We start from the raw sequence: 15,521 nt of genomic DNA on the forward strand, positions 1-15,521 counted from the left end.
GATTTCAAACATAACTGAGCAAACATTATGTAAGGTGGCTACAAATGTCATGAAAAGGGCACGAACCTGCATCCAGGCGAGTGGAAACCATTTCCTGCATGTTGTAAAGGTTGTGTAATTTTTTTCCATTGTAAAGGTAAAAGTATGTGTAATTTATTTCCCTTTTGTGTGATTTGTTCAAATTCCTATATATGGTTGTGTCCTTTATGAAACACCCTGTAGAATCATTTCAATAATTACTCATTAAGTCAATGTCATTTACAGAATGAAATATTCAGAGAATTTATTTCAATTTGTTCACTTGATACATGCAAGCATATCATTCATCAACACATTCTCACAACACTCTGTAAATGCTTGTAATTATAAATATGTACATAACTTAGTTGATGTACAAAGCAACAAATGCTCTGCTTACATTCTTTGGATTATAAGCATAAAAAAATAGCTTCGTTAATTCCATCTTTAGTGTTAACCATCCTTAATTCTTTTACAGTAGTTTGCATAAATGCAATACAAAAAATAAAAGCACCAAAAATTTATACATCAAATTTAAATTCTACATTAACCCCTTCCACAGAAGAGACCATAATACATGCACAAAGTAGGCATCTGGCAGTTATGAATCATTTATTGGGTAGTGGGACTCACTTTTTCAAACCATGCACATGGATCACACCTGGAATAATAAAAAAGACTTGAAATGTATGCCAGTACAGAAGATTATTAGTATTAAAACTGTAGAATGATATTAGGAGGCAAGGTTCATGTATCATCTTTCAATTAAAACAAAGATAAATAAATAAATGAAAAAAAAACATCTCCCTAGTTTCATATTTCATTTAAATATTTAATTCCTCTTTAAATCTACAAAAGCTCTGACTCTGAAAGGCTAGGTGCAAATTTATTGAAACAGCTGATTACTATGTGATCAAAGGCAAATTTCATACATTCAGTATACTTTCTTAATTATCTCCTTAATTTGAATATATTTCCCCTTGTTAGCTGCATTATCCTGGAAAGAGAAAATACACTCCCATCATTAAATCTGCTCAACCCTTTTAAGGCTTTAAACATCTTCAACCAGATTCCCATGCAGGATCCTATTTTCAAACTATGCAGCTTCCTATAAATATATCTCACTGCATCCACAACTAGTCCTGTTACCTTCCTTTATAACCTTTCAAGTAAGCTGATGTAAGTTGATAAGTTTTCCAAAATTAGGCCACCATACCTGTGTACAGGCACTTCTCTACTTACGTACAACTCACATATACGTACAAAGCACAAAGCTGTTGCTATGTTCAGTTATAATAAGAATCAAATTTGAACACCTTTGTGATATTTTTCTAAAGCAGCTTTCTGGAGGTCACTACCATAAAACAATTAGCAGTTTCTGGTTTATTGGGATTTTCTGTTAGTGCAATGTAATTATAAATGGGTAGTAAACTATCTTATTGCATTTGCAATGATACCGATAGCTGTAATTCTGTGGAATTTTATGTTATTATAGTGAAATGAGTTCCCCTTCACTGAAATCTTCAATCATATAAAAATACATAAATTTTCAGAATCTTCTCTTCATTCCTATTTTTTGAGCTTCATAAAGTTATTACTCCGTATCTCACTTTCACATATCATATTAGTTTCAATTTGCGTGTTCTTTGTTATTGAATGCTTATTTTCTTACTGTTTTTTTTTTTTTTTTTTTTTTTTGGTTGTAAAATTTAAAAGTCAGTGAACAGAAATATCAATTAGTTACACTATTAATTAAGGTATGTACGTAAATGTAAATTTATTTTGCTAACCTGTGGGAAATATTCTTCCAATTTTTATGCATCATTTAATTTTGTTAATTGGTGTAAGTGTAAATTTGTGCATTATATCTTTACTTTTATAGCCTGTGGATAATATTTTTCCTATTTTTGCTTATTAGAATAGCTGTTTAATACAATTAAAATTTGGTTCGCAAATGTGATTACAATGACCGCCGCTTACTACATATCGTATAGCGAATGGTATTTTATTTTGGAGAGTCCATTGTAAAGTGATTTGATCGTAGATTAAATTAAATTACATATCGTATTTAGATTAAATTAGTTTTGAATAAATACTGTTGTTGTTATTTGATTTTTAGGAGCATTAGCAACTAAGGCCATATTGCTCCGGAGATATGCAGTGGTCATTCCTTGACCTTTCTGCATCCTCCGTATTTGGTGGTCACGGGCTCGAACCCTGGTCTAATCAAGAAGCGTGTGCTATGCACTGCTGCTCCTGCCCACTTGGCTACAGAGGCGCCGAATAATAATAAATACTGTACTGTACATTATTATTTATTGTATGTTTTTTCAGCCTCATTTAAATCGGTGACAAATCGTAAAATGCTGTACATGAAGTTTGTTGGGGTTATAATCTCGGTGCATTGTACTGTACTGTACGTGTATTTTGTATCTACAAGACCGAAGTTGGACTTATGTACATGAAAAAAAACAAAAAAAAAAAAAAAAAAACAATTAAGTACGTAAGGCAAGGAGGGCCTGTATTCAAGATGTGGCTTGACCACTGATTTATAAAGTGGAATAAATACTTTTTTATAATTGTTAGAAAAATTCCTGTATTTACTAATAAAGCTTCATGATAGACTCTACAACAAGTCTATTAAATCTTCAATAGTGTTGATTGTGCTTGTTAAATTGATAACTTAATTTGTGATTACTGTGACTCAGATTCAGAATCTTGGATTAAAGCTTAATTTTCAATTTTTATACCAGCTGTATAATTTGTGTAGGTCTTGATACCATTACTTCCCATTTTTTGTTAATGTTTCTCTACAAAAATATCTGAGAATGAAATTAATAATGACCTGGTCTTGCTTGACTTGTACTTCTTAAACTATCTCTTCACAATTTTTGTCATGTGTAGTTGCACTATTTTCCTTGAAGAGCCCATAGCTCTCTGAGTACAAAAACATTACTCAAGGCAGAACATGCCCTCTGTATCCAATGTTTTTGTGACTTTTCCTCTACTTCCATATGGATCCCACTGGTGATAAACAGTATAAACTATATGAAGTGGAGCTAATTACAGCAAACTCTCGATTAACCGGGACACTTCAAGACTCCGAATTTAAAAAAAAAAACCACCACCAGAAATCAAAAAAATTCAAGTAATAACTAGAATAGGTATAAACATATTTTGCAAGTCATAAATAAGCAACAGACGGCATTATAAGTCGTCATTGGGAGATTGGTGTACCTATTATCTTGCAATCCCTGCTGTCCACCCACCACTAAAAAAAAAAAAAAAAAAAAAAAAAGAGACCAAATGTTTAGTTTGTTTTATTGCCTCACATCGATTGTTGTGTTCCGTTGCAGCGCAAAAGGACAAATTTTGTTTCGTTATTCATGTCAGGGATGTCGGAATTTTTTTTATAGTAAAAAAAAAAAATTTTTTTTTTTTTTGTTTAGAAATCACGAAGATGATGGGTAAACGCAAAAGAGTTGCATTTTCAGTTAAACAAAAACTTGAAATTATCCAAAAGTTTGAAAACAGTGCATCTGTTAAATCTCTAAGGAATCATTATAATAAGGATGTATCAAAATTGCCAAACATTAACAAGTATCGTGCAGAATTCAGATTTGTCAATAATAATAGAGTAGCAATATGTTATTAGCCATTCCTGAGTTACGTAAAACTCGACGAAGTAAGAAGTCCTGGAACGTATCTCTTACGTATGTCGGGAACTTTTGTATTTTTGGATTATCCAGGATTTGTTTTTTTTACCATCTATCCCGGATTTATGTCTTCATTGCAGCACTGTCACTGTTCACAACAGCTATGTCTGTTCTGATCAGTCACAAGAAGCTTTATTAAGTGCAACATAAATGTATGGATATGTTGCCTTCTAGTTCATAGCATGCACAGCTTTCTTGATGCCAATCCCTTAGCTGTGGAGGGAAAGTAGCTGCATTATATATCTTTATATATTCAAAGATGCAATAAAAATTTATTTATTTGCCTTCAAATCTAGCACTGAAGGCATGCAATTTTATGCAAGGGAAATAAGTTGGTCTCAATTATGAAACACCTCATCCAACTTGCTTGTGCTTTTTTTTTTTTTTTTTCTGCATGTGTTTCAGTTGGCTATTACTTAGACCTTTTACAGTCTGCATCAATATGTGTCATTTCCACAGTTGCCCTTAGCAAAGTTAAGTCTATAAAGTTACAAAGTTAAGTCTACAAAGTTAAGCCTGCTTTTGCTCTAGTAAGGTATTAATGATAATATTAAGGTTATGAAGCTCTACTTACGAGTAAGCTAATTTTCTTACCATATACTACTAAGTGATGAGATATTCCATTTAGAATGAATACAAAGTTAAGCCTGCTTTTGCTCTAGTAAGGTATTAATGATAATATTAAGGTTATGAAGCTCTACTTATGAGTAAGCTAATTTTCTTACCATATACTACTAAGTGATGAGATATTCCATTTAGAATGAATAAGCAACGCTTGAATATTGGGATTCCTTGATATTTTGGTAGGGTGGTGTATTTAGTCTGTAATAATTTAATAAATCGTGAGTACAATACGTTTAATAATTTACACACTCCTGAATGGATTAATTAACATTAACCTATTCAAGAATATATCCACAGATCTACATTTTTCGTATGCAGGCGCTGGGAAGTACATTTTGAAGGTTGCTTCAAACAATTTCTCTGTTAATAAATGAATTTTCTTGGAATTTTTTCCATTACATCTTTCATCTCTTATCTTTGTTTCAAACTAACCATAGACACAGTTTATAACAAATGACAGCAAAAAAATAGCTCTGAAATCAGAGGGGAAGATTACATCTGTTGAACCGCGTCCAATTTGGGGTAACAAAAGCTGAAATGGAAAAAATTCTCCAGAATTCCAAAACAGAAGTTAATAAAATCATATCAAGTGATATGTAAAGTTGTAGAGGATATTACTACATCAAAAAATTATAGGAGTTATGAATTTTCAAAATGAATTCTGAACTGATTTTGATAAATAATTTTAATCTTGTGTTGAATAATGAAGACAAAATAAGAACAAATTAATATGTTAAAGCATTTATATATACATTTTTTATTTTTACAAAAAAAAAAAAAAAAAACCTTCCTCCAAAGAGTTCATTGCTAGCAGAAATATAGAATGTAATCTGTTTTTAATTTCTTAAAGATGTCTGAGATTATTCTCAGACATCTCATGAAACATCCTGTACCACTTCTTATGCTAAAACAAAATAAAGGTTGTCTCCCGAAGCCAATTGTATATTAGGCTCAACCATGAGGACTTGATTCTAGTATATTAAGGATTACAGGATATCTCTCTCTCACAGCTATTGTTAAGGGATTAGAGTTCCTATCACATGGCACTTTCTGGGTCTGGTTCTAGGGTAATTGGATTAGAAGTCAGTTACTTATCTTGCAGCTATTCTTAACTTTATTGCAAGTTATTGCTGTTTTTGAATCTATGAATTATTATTATCTATTTGCCTGCCTTTATTCCTATTAAAGAATTGGTTATGCCCATAATGTAAGCTTCTTTATAAAGCCAGCATTTGTGTTACTATTCATGTTAAGATAGAGGTGTTTTTGAAATCACAGGTATCATACTTAAAAGAAAGTATTGTATAATTCAGTTACCAATGTTTAACTGTTCTGCTTTATAGCTACTGAAGTGGTGCAGAAGTTCCACAAAATGTCAGAGAATAACCCGCAGATTGAGGAGCTTAGATTTTCACTATTTTCCACTTCAGTTTATCTATGCACCATGCAACTAAAACAAGAACATAATTTCAAATAACATTAAAATTTATTCTATGAATATTGACTAGTTTCTTGTAAGTTAACACAATATCTTAGATATTTGTTATTTGGTTTTTAGGTGCATTAGCAACTAAGGCCATATTGCTCCGGGGTTATGCGGTGGGCACGGGCTCGAACCCCGGTCTAATCAAGAAGTGTGTGCTATGCACTGCTGCTCCTGCCCACCTGCCGCAGAAGCGGCTAATAATAATATATTAGATGAGAGAAAGATTAGTAAGGGGAAAGACAAAAGCAGCACAATTGTTAGCATTTGCATTAGTAGAGGCATATGAACCCCGGGGGCTCACATCTGGTGAGTATGGGCTTGGCACACCCAGGGTCCTGAGCTGGATATCATCATTCTTCTCTTTCTTGGTGATTCCCTTCTACTTTTGACTCTCTCTCTCTCTCTCTCTCTCTCTCTCTCTCAGGGTAACTTGGAAATTTTTTTTTTTTTTCCCTGGTGCAGCATAAGCCTCAGGCTTCCTTGCACCATATGGGTATTAATAATAATAATAATAAAAAGCAAGCTTACACAGCATCAGCCAAAAAAAATACCCTCCCATTTCACCCCCCCCATTCATTCCAAATGCTTTAATTCTCCATTTGTCCAGCTCAGCCTTAAATTTATTTAGGCTATCAACTTCCACAACAAAAGATGGAAGTCTGTTCCACCAATCAACTACCCGCTGGCTAAAGGCAAATTTCTGCACATCTATTCTACAACTGGCTTTCCTCAATTTGAATCTATGGCCCCCTAGGTTTTTAATCTGAGCAAGAGGAAGAATCCCATCAGCATTCTGCTTCCTCAACCCATACACCTCAATCAGATCAACTTTTTTAATAATTTATTTTATTTGCAGAACTTAAGCCTTTCTTGGTATCGTAGGTATGGTAAAGGCATCGTAGTTGCCTTTACGAAAGCAATAACCCTTCCCTTTACCCCTGATGGTAGTTACCTCCTTGAGTAAATCCCACTCCAGCACACTGTATTCACTGCACCTAGTGGTTCCTGTATCTGCAGATTCTTAATGCATGAAGAATCACTACTGATAATCCGCCATCCCCCTTCCCCCATACTTCTCCTTCAACCCATGCACGGTACTAAGTGCTATAGGTTTTGATACCTTTCGTGTTTGGGGTTTTCATAAAAAAAAAAAAAAAAAAATCAAGAGTATTGCTCCCTCTAATTGCTTCCCGAACATGCTGATTCAGAAAACAATCATCCAATAAATCCACAAAAGCCTTGCTAGTGTGTGAGTGACCAACCCACAAATTCCAGTCAATATCTGAGAAATTAAAATCCCCCATTGTAAGACTGTCTGATGTACTGGCCCACTCTTATTTCCCTGTACAATTTCTTATTATACTCATCAGAGTCATTAGGCCTATAGCACACTCCTACTCTCAATTTTGATCTCCCAATGCTTATGTCACACCAAACTGACTCAACACTGCACTGTCCAGCGATGTCGACTGGCTTCCTTGGATTTTGTGTGTTTCTTAACTAATAGCATAACCCCTTCTCCCTTTTTATCCAGTCTATCGACGTTGTACTCCCCAAATTCCAGTTCTGCATTACTTATATCTGTGTGACACCACGTCTCTGATATCCCAACAATATCCGCCTTTGATGCTTTGAGCAATACCTCAAAGTCATCAAATTTATTTACCAAACTCCTAGCATTGGTGTACACGCAAGTATACATGCACCTGTTCTTTTTCTTAGCTACCCTAACACAACCCATGTGTTTACTTGTACCGCAATGACTCCCAGCAGTCTCTGAAATATCCTGCATCTTATTTTCCAAGCTGCTGCTCATTCCAATAGAAGCAGTGCAAGAATCACTCTGCCAGTGGCTACTGTTAATCTATTAGTCCTTGTATCCCCCCCTAATCTAGCAGTTTTCCGACCCACCTAACAATGCCTCGATAAAATCAGCAAACATTCTTCCACCCTTTCTATTTAAGGGTATCCCATCCCTGTAGAAGCAGTCTCTCCTGTTAACAAATACAGACCAGGCTGAAAATTCTACCCCTTGAGCCTTGCACAATCTTTCCAGGGCCGAATTGATCGACAGGGCTCTCATCATATACTCCCTCCTATTGTGTCTGGGCAGAAAGTCTCCAGGCACTGCAATTTATAATAATTTAATAATAATAATTTATTTTATATGCAGAACTTAAGCCTTTCTTGGTAAGAGCACCTCTTTGTTACCCTCACCAAACTTGTTGCCCTTCTTTGTAATCATCCAAGCAACTCTAAATTCTTCCTAAAATGAGGCCTCCAGACCTGTACACAGTACTCTAGGTGTGGCCTGACACAAGGGATAATAACCTCCCTGTCCCTGCTAGTAAAATTCCTATATATCACTGACAAGACTCCATGTCCTGTCCTCGCAGCCCATCTGCACTGCTCAGCAAACTTCATATTTGACTGCACAATTACACCCAGGTCTTTTTCACTTTACACTTCCCTGAGTGTAGTACCACACAATTGGTACATTTCTCTTTGGTTATTGCTACTCATATGCAGTACTTTGCATTTGTCAATGTTAAACTTCAGTTGCCACTTCTCAGCCCATTTCTCAATTTGGGGCGCCTCCGTAGCCAGGTGGGAAGGAGCAGCAGTGCGTAGCACACGCTTCTTGATTAGACCGGGGTTCGAGCCCGTCACCACCAAATACGGAGGATGCGGAAAGGTCAGGGAATGACCACCGCATATCCCGGAGCAATATGGCCTTAGTTGCTAATGCTCCTAAAAAAAAAAAAAAATTTTCCCAACTTATCTAGATCCAGTTGGAGTAGCATATTGTCTTTACTGTCTTTAACAACCCTGCCAACCTTTGTATTATCGTCAAACGTGGACATTAAACCTGATATACCTTCATCTGTTTTTGTTTTTTTTTTTTATGGCGGTTGTTGGCACATCGGTTTCTGTGGCCATAATGCACCTCCCACGGTTTTTGCAGTACTTTGATCCAAGCCAGAGGCGGGATTCAAACCCGCGACCTTTGGGTTGCTAGGTAGGTACTTTACCCACCCCCAGCTAGCCCGTTCGGCATACCTTCATCAATATCATTCATGAATATCCAAAGAACAATGGGCCCAATACAGAACCCTGAGGAACTCCACTAATTATTTGTCCACAAAGAGCAGTGTCCATTGATTACCACTCTCTGTCGTCTCCCACTCAACCATCCCTTTATCCATTGTAGGAACTTACCCTTAATGCCATACCTCTCCAATTTGTACAGCAGTCTTCCATGTGCAACAGTATCAATAAGACTTTCCTGAAATCCAAGTATATGATAAAATTATTTTTGGCATTCAGTTCTTTTGTGACTACATCATAGCATCCAATAAAATTGATCAGACAAGACCTCCCTTTAACAAACCCATGATGTGTCTTAACTATTACTTCAGTCTTGTCTAGATGATCCTGCAATGCTTCTTTAGCCAGTGATTCCATTATTTTCCCTGAAACACAGGTTAAACTAACAGGTCTATAGTTACTTGTGTCACCTTGTTAACAGGAGAGACTGCTTCTACAGGGATAAGATACACTTAAATAGAAAGGGTGCAAGAATATTTGCTGATGCTATCGAGGCAGTGTTAGGTGGGTCGGAAAACTGATAGCTTGGGGGGATACAAGGACTAATAGTTTAACAGTAGCCGTAGGCAGAGGTGAAGGTGATTCTTGCACAACTTCTATTAGAATAAGTAGCGACCTGGAACGAGGGGTGTTGGGGATTTCAGGGATGGATGGCAGTCATCCTGAAATAGGTGGGTATATGGGATGTATTAGGGTGAATAGGAATAGGAGCATGTATACCAATGCTAAAAGTATAGTAAATAAATTTGATGACTTTGAAGTGTTGGTCAAGACATCAAAGGCAGATATTGTTGGGATAGCAGAGATGTGGTGTCACACAGATATAAGGAATACAGAACTGGAATTTGGGAAGTACAATGTGACAGAAGGATAGACAGGATAGAAAGGGAGGTGTTATGCTGTTAATTAAGAAAAACATAAAATCAAAAGAAGTGCACCCAGTTGATAAAGATGAACAGTGTACTACAAAAGCAAAAATAGGAGTAGATGTGTGTTATAGGCCTAATGACTCGAATGAGTACAATGAAAAATTGTACAGAGAAATAGAGTGGGCCAGTAAATCAGAATGTCTTATAATGGGGGATTTTAACTTCCAGATATTTACTGGAACTTGTGGATTGGTCAATCACACACACTAGTCAGACTTTTGTGGATTTATTGGATGATTGTTTTCTGCAGCAGCATGTTCGAGAGGCAACCAGAGAGAGTAATACTCTTGATCTGGTTATCAGCTGTGATCATTCGTGTATTAAGAATTTGCAGATAAAGGAACCACTAGGTGGCAGTGATCACAGTGTACTGATGTGGGATTTACTTAAAGATATAATTACCATTAGGGGTAAAGGAAAGGGTTTTTGCTTCCGGAAAGATGAGTACAGTCGTCTCAGAAAGTTTTTAAATTCTGTACAGTGGGATAAACTGACAATGTTACCAACAGTAAATTCTAAGTGGAAAGCATTCAAGGAATTAATCGTGGATGCTACTAAAAGTTTCAGAGCTATTAAGAAATATTGTTAAAGGTTTAGGCCTAAATGGTTATCAAGTGAACTAATGAGACTCTTGACAGAGAAGAAAAATACATGGGATGCATATAAATTATCAAGCGACTCAGAAGCCTATGGCAGATATAAGCTAGTCTGTAATCAAGTCACAAAGGAGGTTAGGCAGGCGAAGGCAGATTACGAGAAATCCTTGGCAAAAGATGCTAAGAAAGACAGCAAGGATTTCTTTACTTATATAAACTCTAAAAGGAAGGGGATGAATCTGGTTGGTCCACTTGACATAGATGGTTCGACTGTTGATGATCCTGCTCAGATAGCAAACAAACTGAATGAGTATTTTGAATCTACATTCACACATGAGGAATTATTAAGGTTTAAAAATGGCAGAAGGTTATCAAATTGTAGCAGGATACTTAATGATTTTGTAATAACTGAGAGCAAAGTGGAGGAGAAATTGTTGAAGTTAAACATAAGAAAAGCACCTGGGGTGGGTGGGATCTATCCAGTTATATTAAAGGAGGCGGCAAAGCAACTAAGCAAACCCTTAGCCATAATTATTAGGGCATCCTTGGACTCAGGGGAGGTTCCCACGGACGAGATGTGCAAATGTATCCCGAATTCACAAAGGGGATCGAAGTGTGACACGAGTAATTACAGACCAGTTAGTTTAACTTCTGTTCCAAGTAAAATAATGGAGTCACTGGTTAAAGATGCATTGCAGGATCATCTAGACAAGACTGCAGCAATAATTCAGACACAGCATGGGTTTGTTAAGGGAAAGTCTTTTCTGACAAATTTGATAGGATATTATGATGTGGTTACAAAGGAACTGGATGCAAAAAATAATTTTGATATCATATATTTGGATTTCAGAAAGCTTATGACACTGTTGTGCATGAAAGACTATTGTACAAATTGGAGCAGAATGGTATTAAGGGTAAGTTGCTACAATGGATAAAAGGATGGTTAAGTGGGAGAAGACAGGGGTGGTAATCAATGGGTGCTGCTCTTCGTGGACTAATGTTATTAGTGGAGTCCCACAGGGTTCGGTGTTGGGTCCACTGTTGTTTTGTATTTTTATCAATGATATTGATGAAGGTATATCAGGCTTAATGTCGAAGTTTGCAGATGATACAAAGGTTGACAGTAATGGAAGTGTGCTACTGCAACAGGATCTAGATAATTTGGGCAAATGGGCTAAGAAGTGGCAACTGAAGTTTAACCTTGACAAATGCAACGTACTGCATATGGGTAGAAGTAACCCCAGAGAAACGTACCAACTGTGTGGTACTACACTTAAGGTGGTAGAAAATGAAAAAGACCTGGGAGTAATTGTGCAGGCAGATATGAAGTTTTCTGAGCAATGCAGACAGGCTGCCAGGGCAGGTCATGGGGTTTTGTCAATGATATATAAGAATTTTGCTAGCAGGGAGGAGGAGGTGATTGTCCCTTTGTATAAGGCAATGGTCAGGCCACGCCTTGAGTACTGCGTACAGGTCTGGAGGCCTCATTTTAGGAAGGATGTAGATTTACTCGAGCATGTACAGAGAAGGGCCACAATATTGGTGAGGGGAATGAAGGGATCCTCTTACCAAGAGAGGCTTAAGTTCTGCAAATTGCAGTGGCTGGAGACTAGGCACCTGCGCGGTGATCTGATTGAGGTGTATAAGGCCTTGAATGGGTTGAGTACGCTGAATTCTGATGGGATTCTTCCACTTGTTCAGATTACGAACCTAAGGGGGCATAAATTCAAATTAAGAAAAGACAGATATAGAATAGATGTGTGGAAATTTGCCTTTAGCCAGCGGGTGGTTAAATGCTGGAACAAACTTCCATCTGTCGTTGTGGAAGTTGATAGGTTGAATAAATTTAAGGAGGAACTGGACTGGAGGGAATGGTGTGATTTTTTTTTTTTTTTTTTTTTTTTTTTGGCTGATGCTGCATAAGCTCATACACATGCTTTCTTGCATCACATGCCACTACTACTACTACCTTAACTCCTTTGTGAATTGGTGATACATTTGCACACCTCCAGTCCATGGGGACCTCCCCATGGTTAATAATTATGGTTAAGGGTTTGCTTACTTCCTTTGCTGCCTCCTTTAATATAACTGGATAGATCCCAGGCACCTTCCTTATGTTTAACTTCAACAATTTCTCCTCCACCTTGCTCTCAATTATTCAAAATCACTTAGCTCCCTGTTAGAGTTTGATAAACGTCTGTCATTCCCCTCATTGAATAACTCTTCATGTGTGAATGTAGATGCAAAATGCTCATTCAGTTTATCAGCCAGCTGAGCATGATCATCAATAGTCAACCCCTCTATGTTAAGTGGTCCAATCTGATCCACCCCTTTCCTTCTAGAATTTACATATGTACAGAACTCTTTGCTGGTTTTTTTAGCATCCTTTTCCAAAGATTTCTCTTAATCTGCTTTTGCCTGCCTAACCTGCTTTGTGACTTGATTACAGACTAGCTTATATCTACTTAAGGCACCTGTGTCACCTGATACTTTATATGCATCCCATTCATTTTTCTTATCTGCCACGAGCCTCATTAATTCATGTGATATCCATTTAGGACTAAATCTTGAACAGTATTTCTTAGTTGGAATGAAAAGCCTAGTGCCTCCAAAATTTGCTGAAGGCTTCCCAGTTAGAATTCAATGTTGGTAACCTCATCAGTTGATCCCACTGTATAGAATTTATAAACTGTCTGAGACCCCTGTAGTCACCTTTACGAAAGCAAAAGCCTTTCCCTTTAGCCTTGATTTACATCTTTAAATAATTCCCACATCAGTACATTGTGATCACTGTTATACAATGGTTCTGTTATCTGTAAATTCTTAATGCATGAATAATCATTGCTGATAATCAGATCAAGAGTGTTACTCCCTCTGGTTGCCTCTCGAACTTGTTAGATGGCTGCACAATATGAGCAAAAGCTAGGACAATTAAAGCCAATAAACATTTAGCATTAGTAGAGGCATATGATGCAAGAAAGCAAGCTTATTCAGCATCAGCCAATAAAAAAAAAAAAAAAAAAAAAAAAAAACAACCACTACTCCCATTTCACCCCTCAATTCGTTCGAAATACCTGTCCAGCTGAGCCTTAAATTTGTTTAGGCTATCAACTTCAACAACAAGCGATGGAAGTCTATTCCACAAACCAACTGCCCGCTGGCTAAAGGCGAATTTCCGCACATCTATCCGACATCCGTCCTTCCTCAATTTGAATTTATGCCCTCTCAGGTGATTATTCTGAGCAAGAGGAAGAATCCCATCGGCATTGAGCATGCTCAAGCCATTCAAAGCCTTATACACCTCTATCAGATCACCTCGGCGATGCCTAGTCTCCAGGCTCTGTAATTTGCAAAACTTAAGCCTTTCTTCGTAAGAGCAACCCTTTGTTCCATTCACTAATCTTGTTGCCCTTCTCTGTACTCGTTCCAGCAGCTCTACATCCTTCTTGAAATGAGGCCTCTAGACCTGTATACAGTACTCAAGGTGTGGCCTGACCAATGCCTTATACAAGGGAATAATCACATCCCTGTCCCTGCTAGAAAAATTCCTGTATATCATTGACAAGACACCATGAGCTACTCTTGCAGCTCATCTGCACTGCTCAGAGAACTTCATATCTGCCTGCACAATTACCCCCAGGTCCTTTTCATTCTCTACCACTGTCAGTGCAATACCACAGAGTTGATACGTTGATCTGGGGTTACTGTTTCCCATGTGTAGTACTTTACATTTCTCAATGTTAAACTTCATTTGCCACCTCTCAGCCCATCTGCTCAACCTTTCCAGATCCTGTTGCAGCAGCATAGTATCAGTAGTGTCCTTAACAACCCTGCCAACCTTTGTATCGTCTGCAAACTTGGACATTAAGCCTGATACACCATCATCAATATCATTTATAAATACAGAAAACAACAATGGACCCAACACTGAACCCTGAGGAACTCCACTAATAACATTAGTCCACATTGAGCAGTGTCCATTGATTACCACTCTCTGTCTTCTGCCACTCAACCATCCCTTTATCCATAGCAGCAATTTGCCTCGAATGCCACACTTCTCCAATTTGTGCAGCAGTCTTCCATGCGCAACAGTATCAAAAGCCTTTCTAAGATCCAAATATATAATATCAAAGTTATTCCCTGCATCCAGTTCTTTTGTGACTACATCATAGTATCCAATCAAATTGGTCAGACAAGACCTGCCCTTAACAAACCCATGCTGTGTCTGAGCTATAACTGAATTCTTGTCCAGATGATCCTGCAGTGCTTCTTTAACCAGTGCCTCCATTAATTTTCCTGGAACCGAAGTTAAACTAACAGGTCTATAATTACTTGTGTCAGCCTTTGATCCTCCTTTGTGAATTGGGGTTACATTTGCACATCTCCAGTCCATGGGTACCTCCCCTGAGTCCAAAGAAGCTCTCATAATTATGGCTAGGGGTTTGCTTACTTCCTTTGCTGCCTCCTTTAATATAACTGGATAGATCCCATCCACCCCAGGTGCCTTTTTTATGTTTATCCTCAACAATTTCTCCTCCACTTTCCTCTCAGTTATTAGAAAATCATCTAGCTCACTGCCAATGTTTACTTCACCTACGACATTCCCCTTCCTGAATAACTCCTCATGTGTGAATGTAGATGCAAAATACTCGTTTAGATTGTTAGCCACCTGAGCTGGATCCTCAACTGTTGAACCATCAACATCCAGTGGACCAATCTGATTCATCCCTTTCCTTCTTGAGTTTAAATAGGTAAAGAACTCTTTTCTGTTTTTCTTTGCATCCTTTGCCAAGGATTTCTCATAATCTGCCTTTGCCTGCCTAATCTCCTTTGTGACTTGGTTACAGACCAACTTATATCTATCATAGGCTTCCACGTCACCCATTAATTTGTATGTATCCCATGCATTTTTCTTCTCTGCCATATGTCTCATTAGTTCATCTGACAACCATTTAGGCCTGAACCTTGAACAATATTTCTTGGTTGGTATGTAAAGCCTGGTAGCTTCCAAGATTAGTTCCTTGAATGCTTCCCATTTTGAATT

The 15,521-nt window shown here is 37.4% G+C and overlaps 1 protein-coding gene across 1 annotated transcript in view; it reads right to left on the reverse strand.

The window, feature by feature from the left end:
* Nucleotides 1-453: 453 nt before the first annotated feature.
* LOC150075769 (apoptosis-inducing factor 3-like) overlaps nt 454-15,521 on the reverse strand; it is a 217,772-nt gene continuing 202,704 nt past the window's right edge. Inside the window, exon 18 of the mRNA XM_090387198.1 lies at nt 454-679. Coding sequence (XP_090243324.1) covers nt 631-679 — 49 coding nt within the window. The 3' untranslated portion in view covers nt 454-630. The remainder of the gene's footprint in view (nt 680-15,521) is intronic.

Source organism: Mastigoproctus giganteus, chromosome 13, assembly GCF_048544385.1.
Source record: "Mastigoproctus giganteus isolate SK-2022 chromosome 13, ASM4854438v1, whole genome shotgun sequence".
Classification (NCBI taxonomy): domain Eukaryota; kingdom Metazoa; phylum Arthropoda; class Arachnida; order Uropygi; family Thelyphonidae; genus Mastigoproctus; species Mastigoproctus giganteus.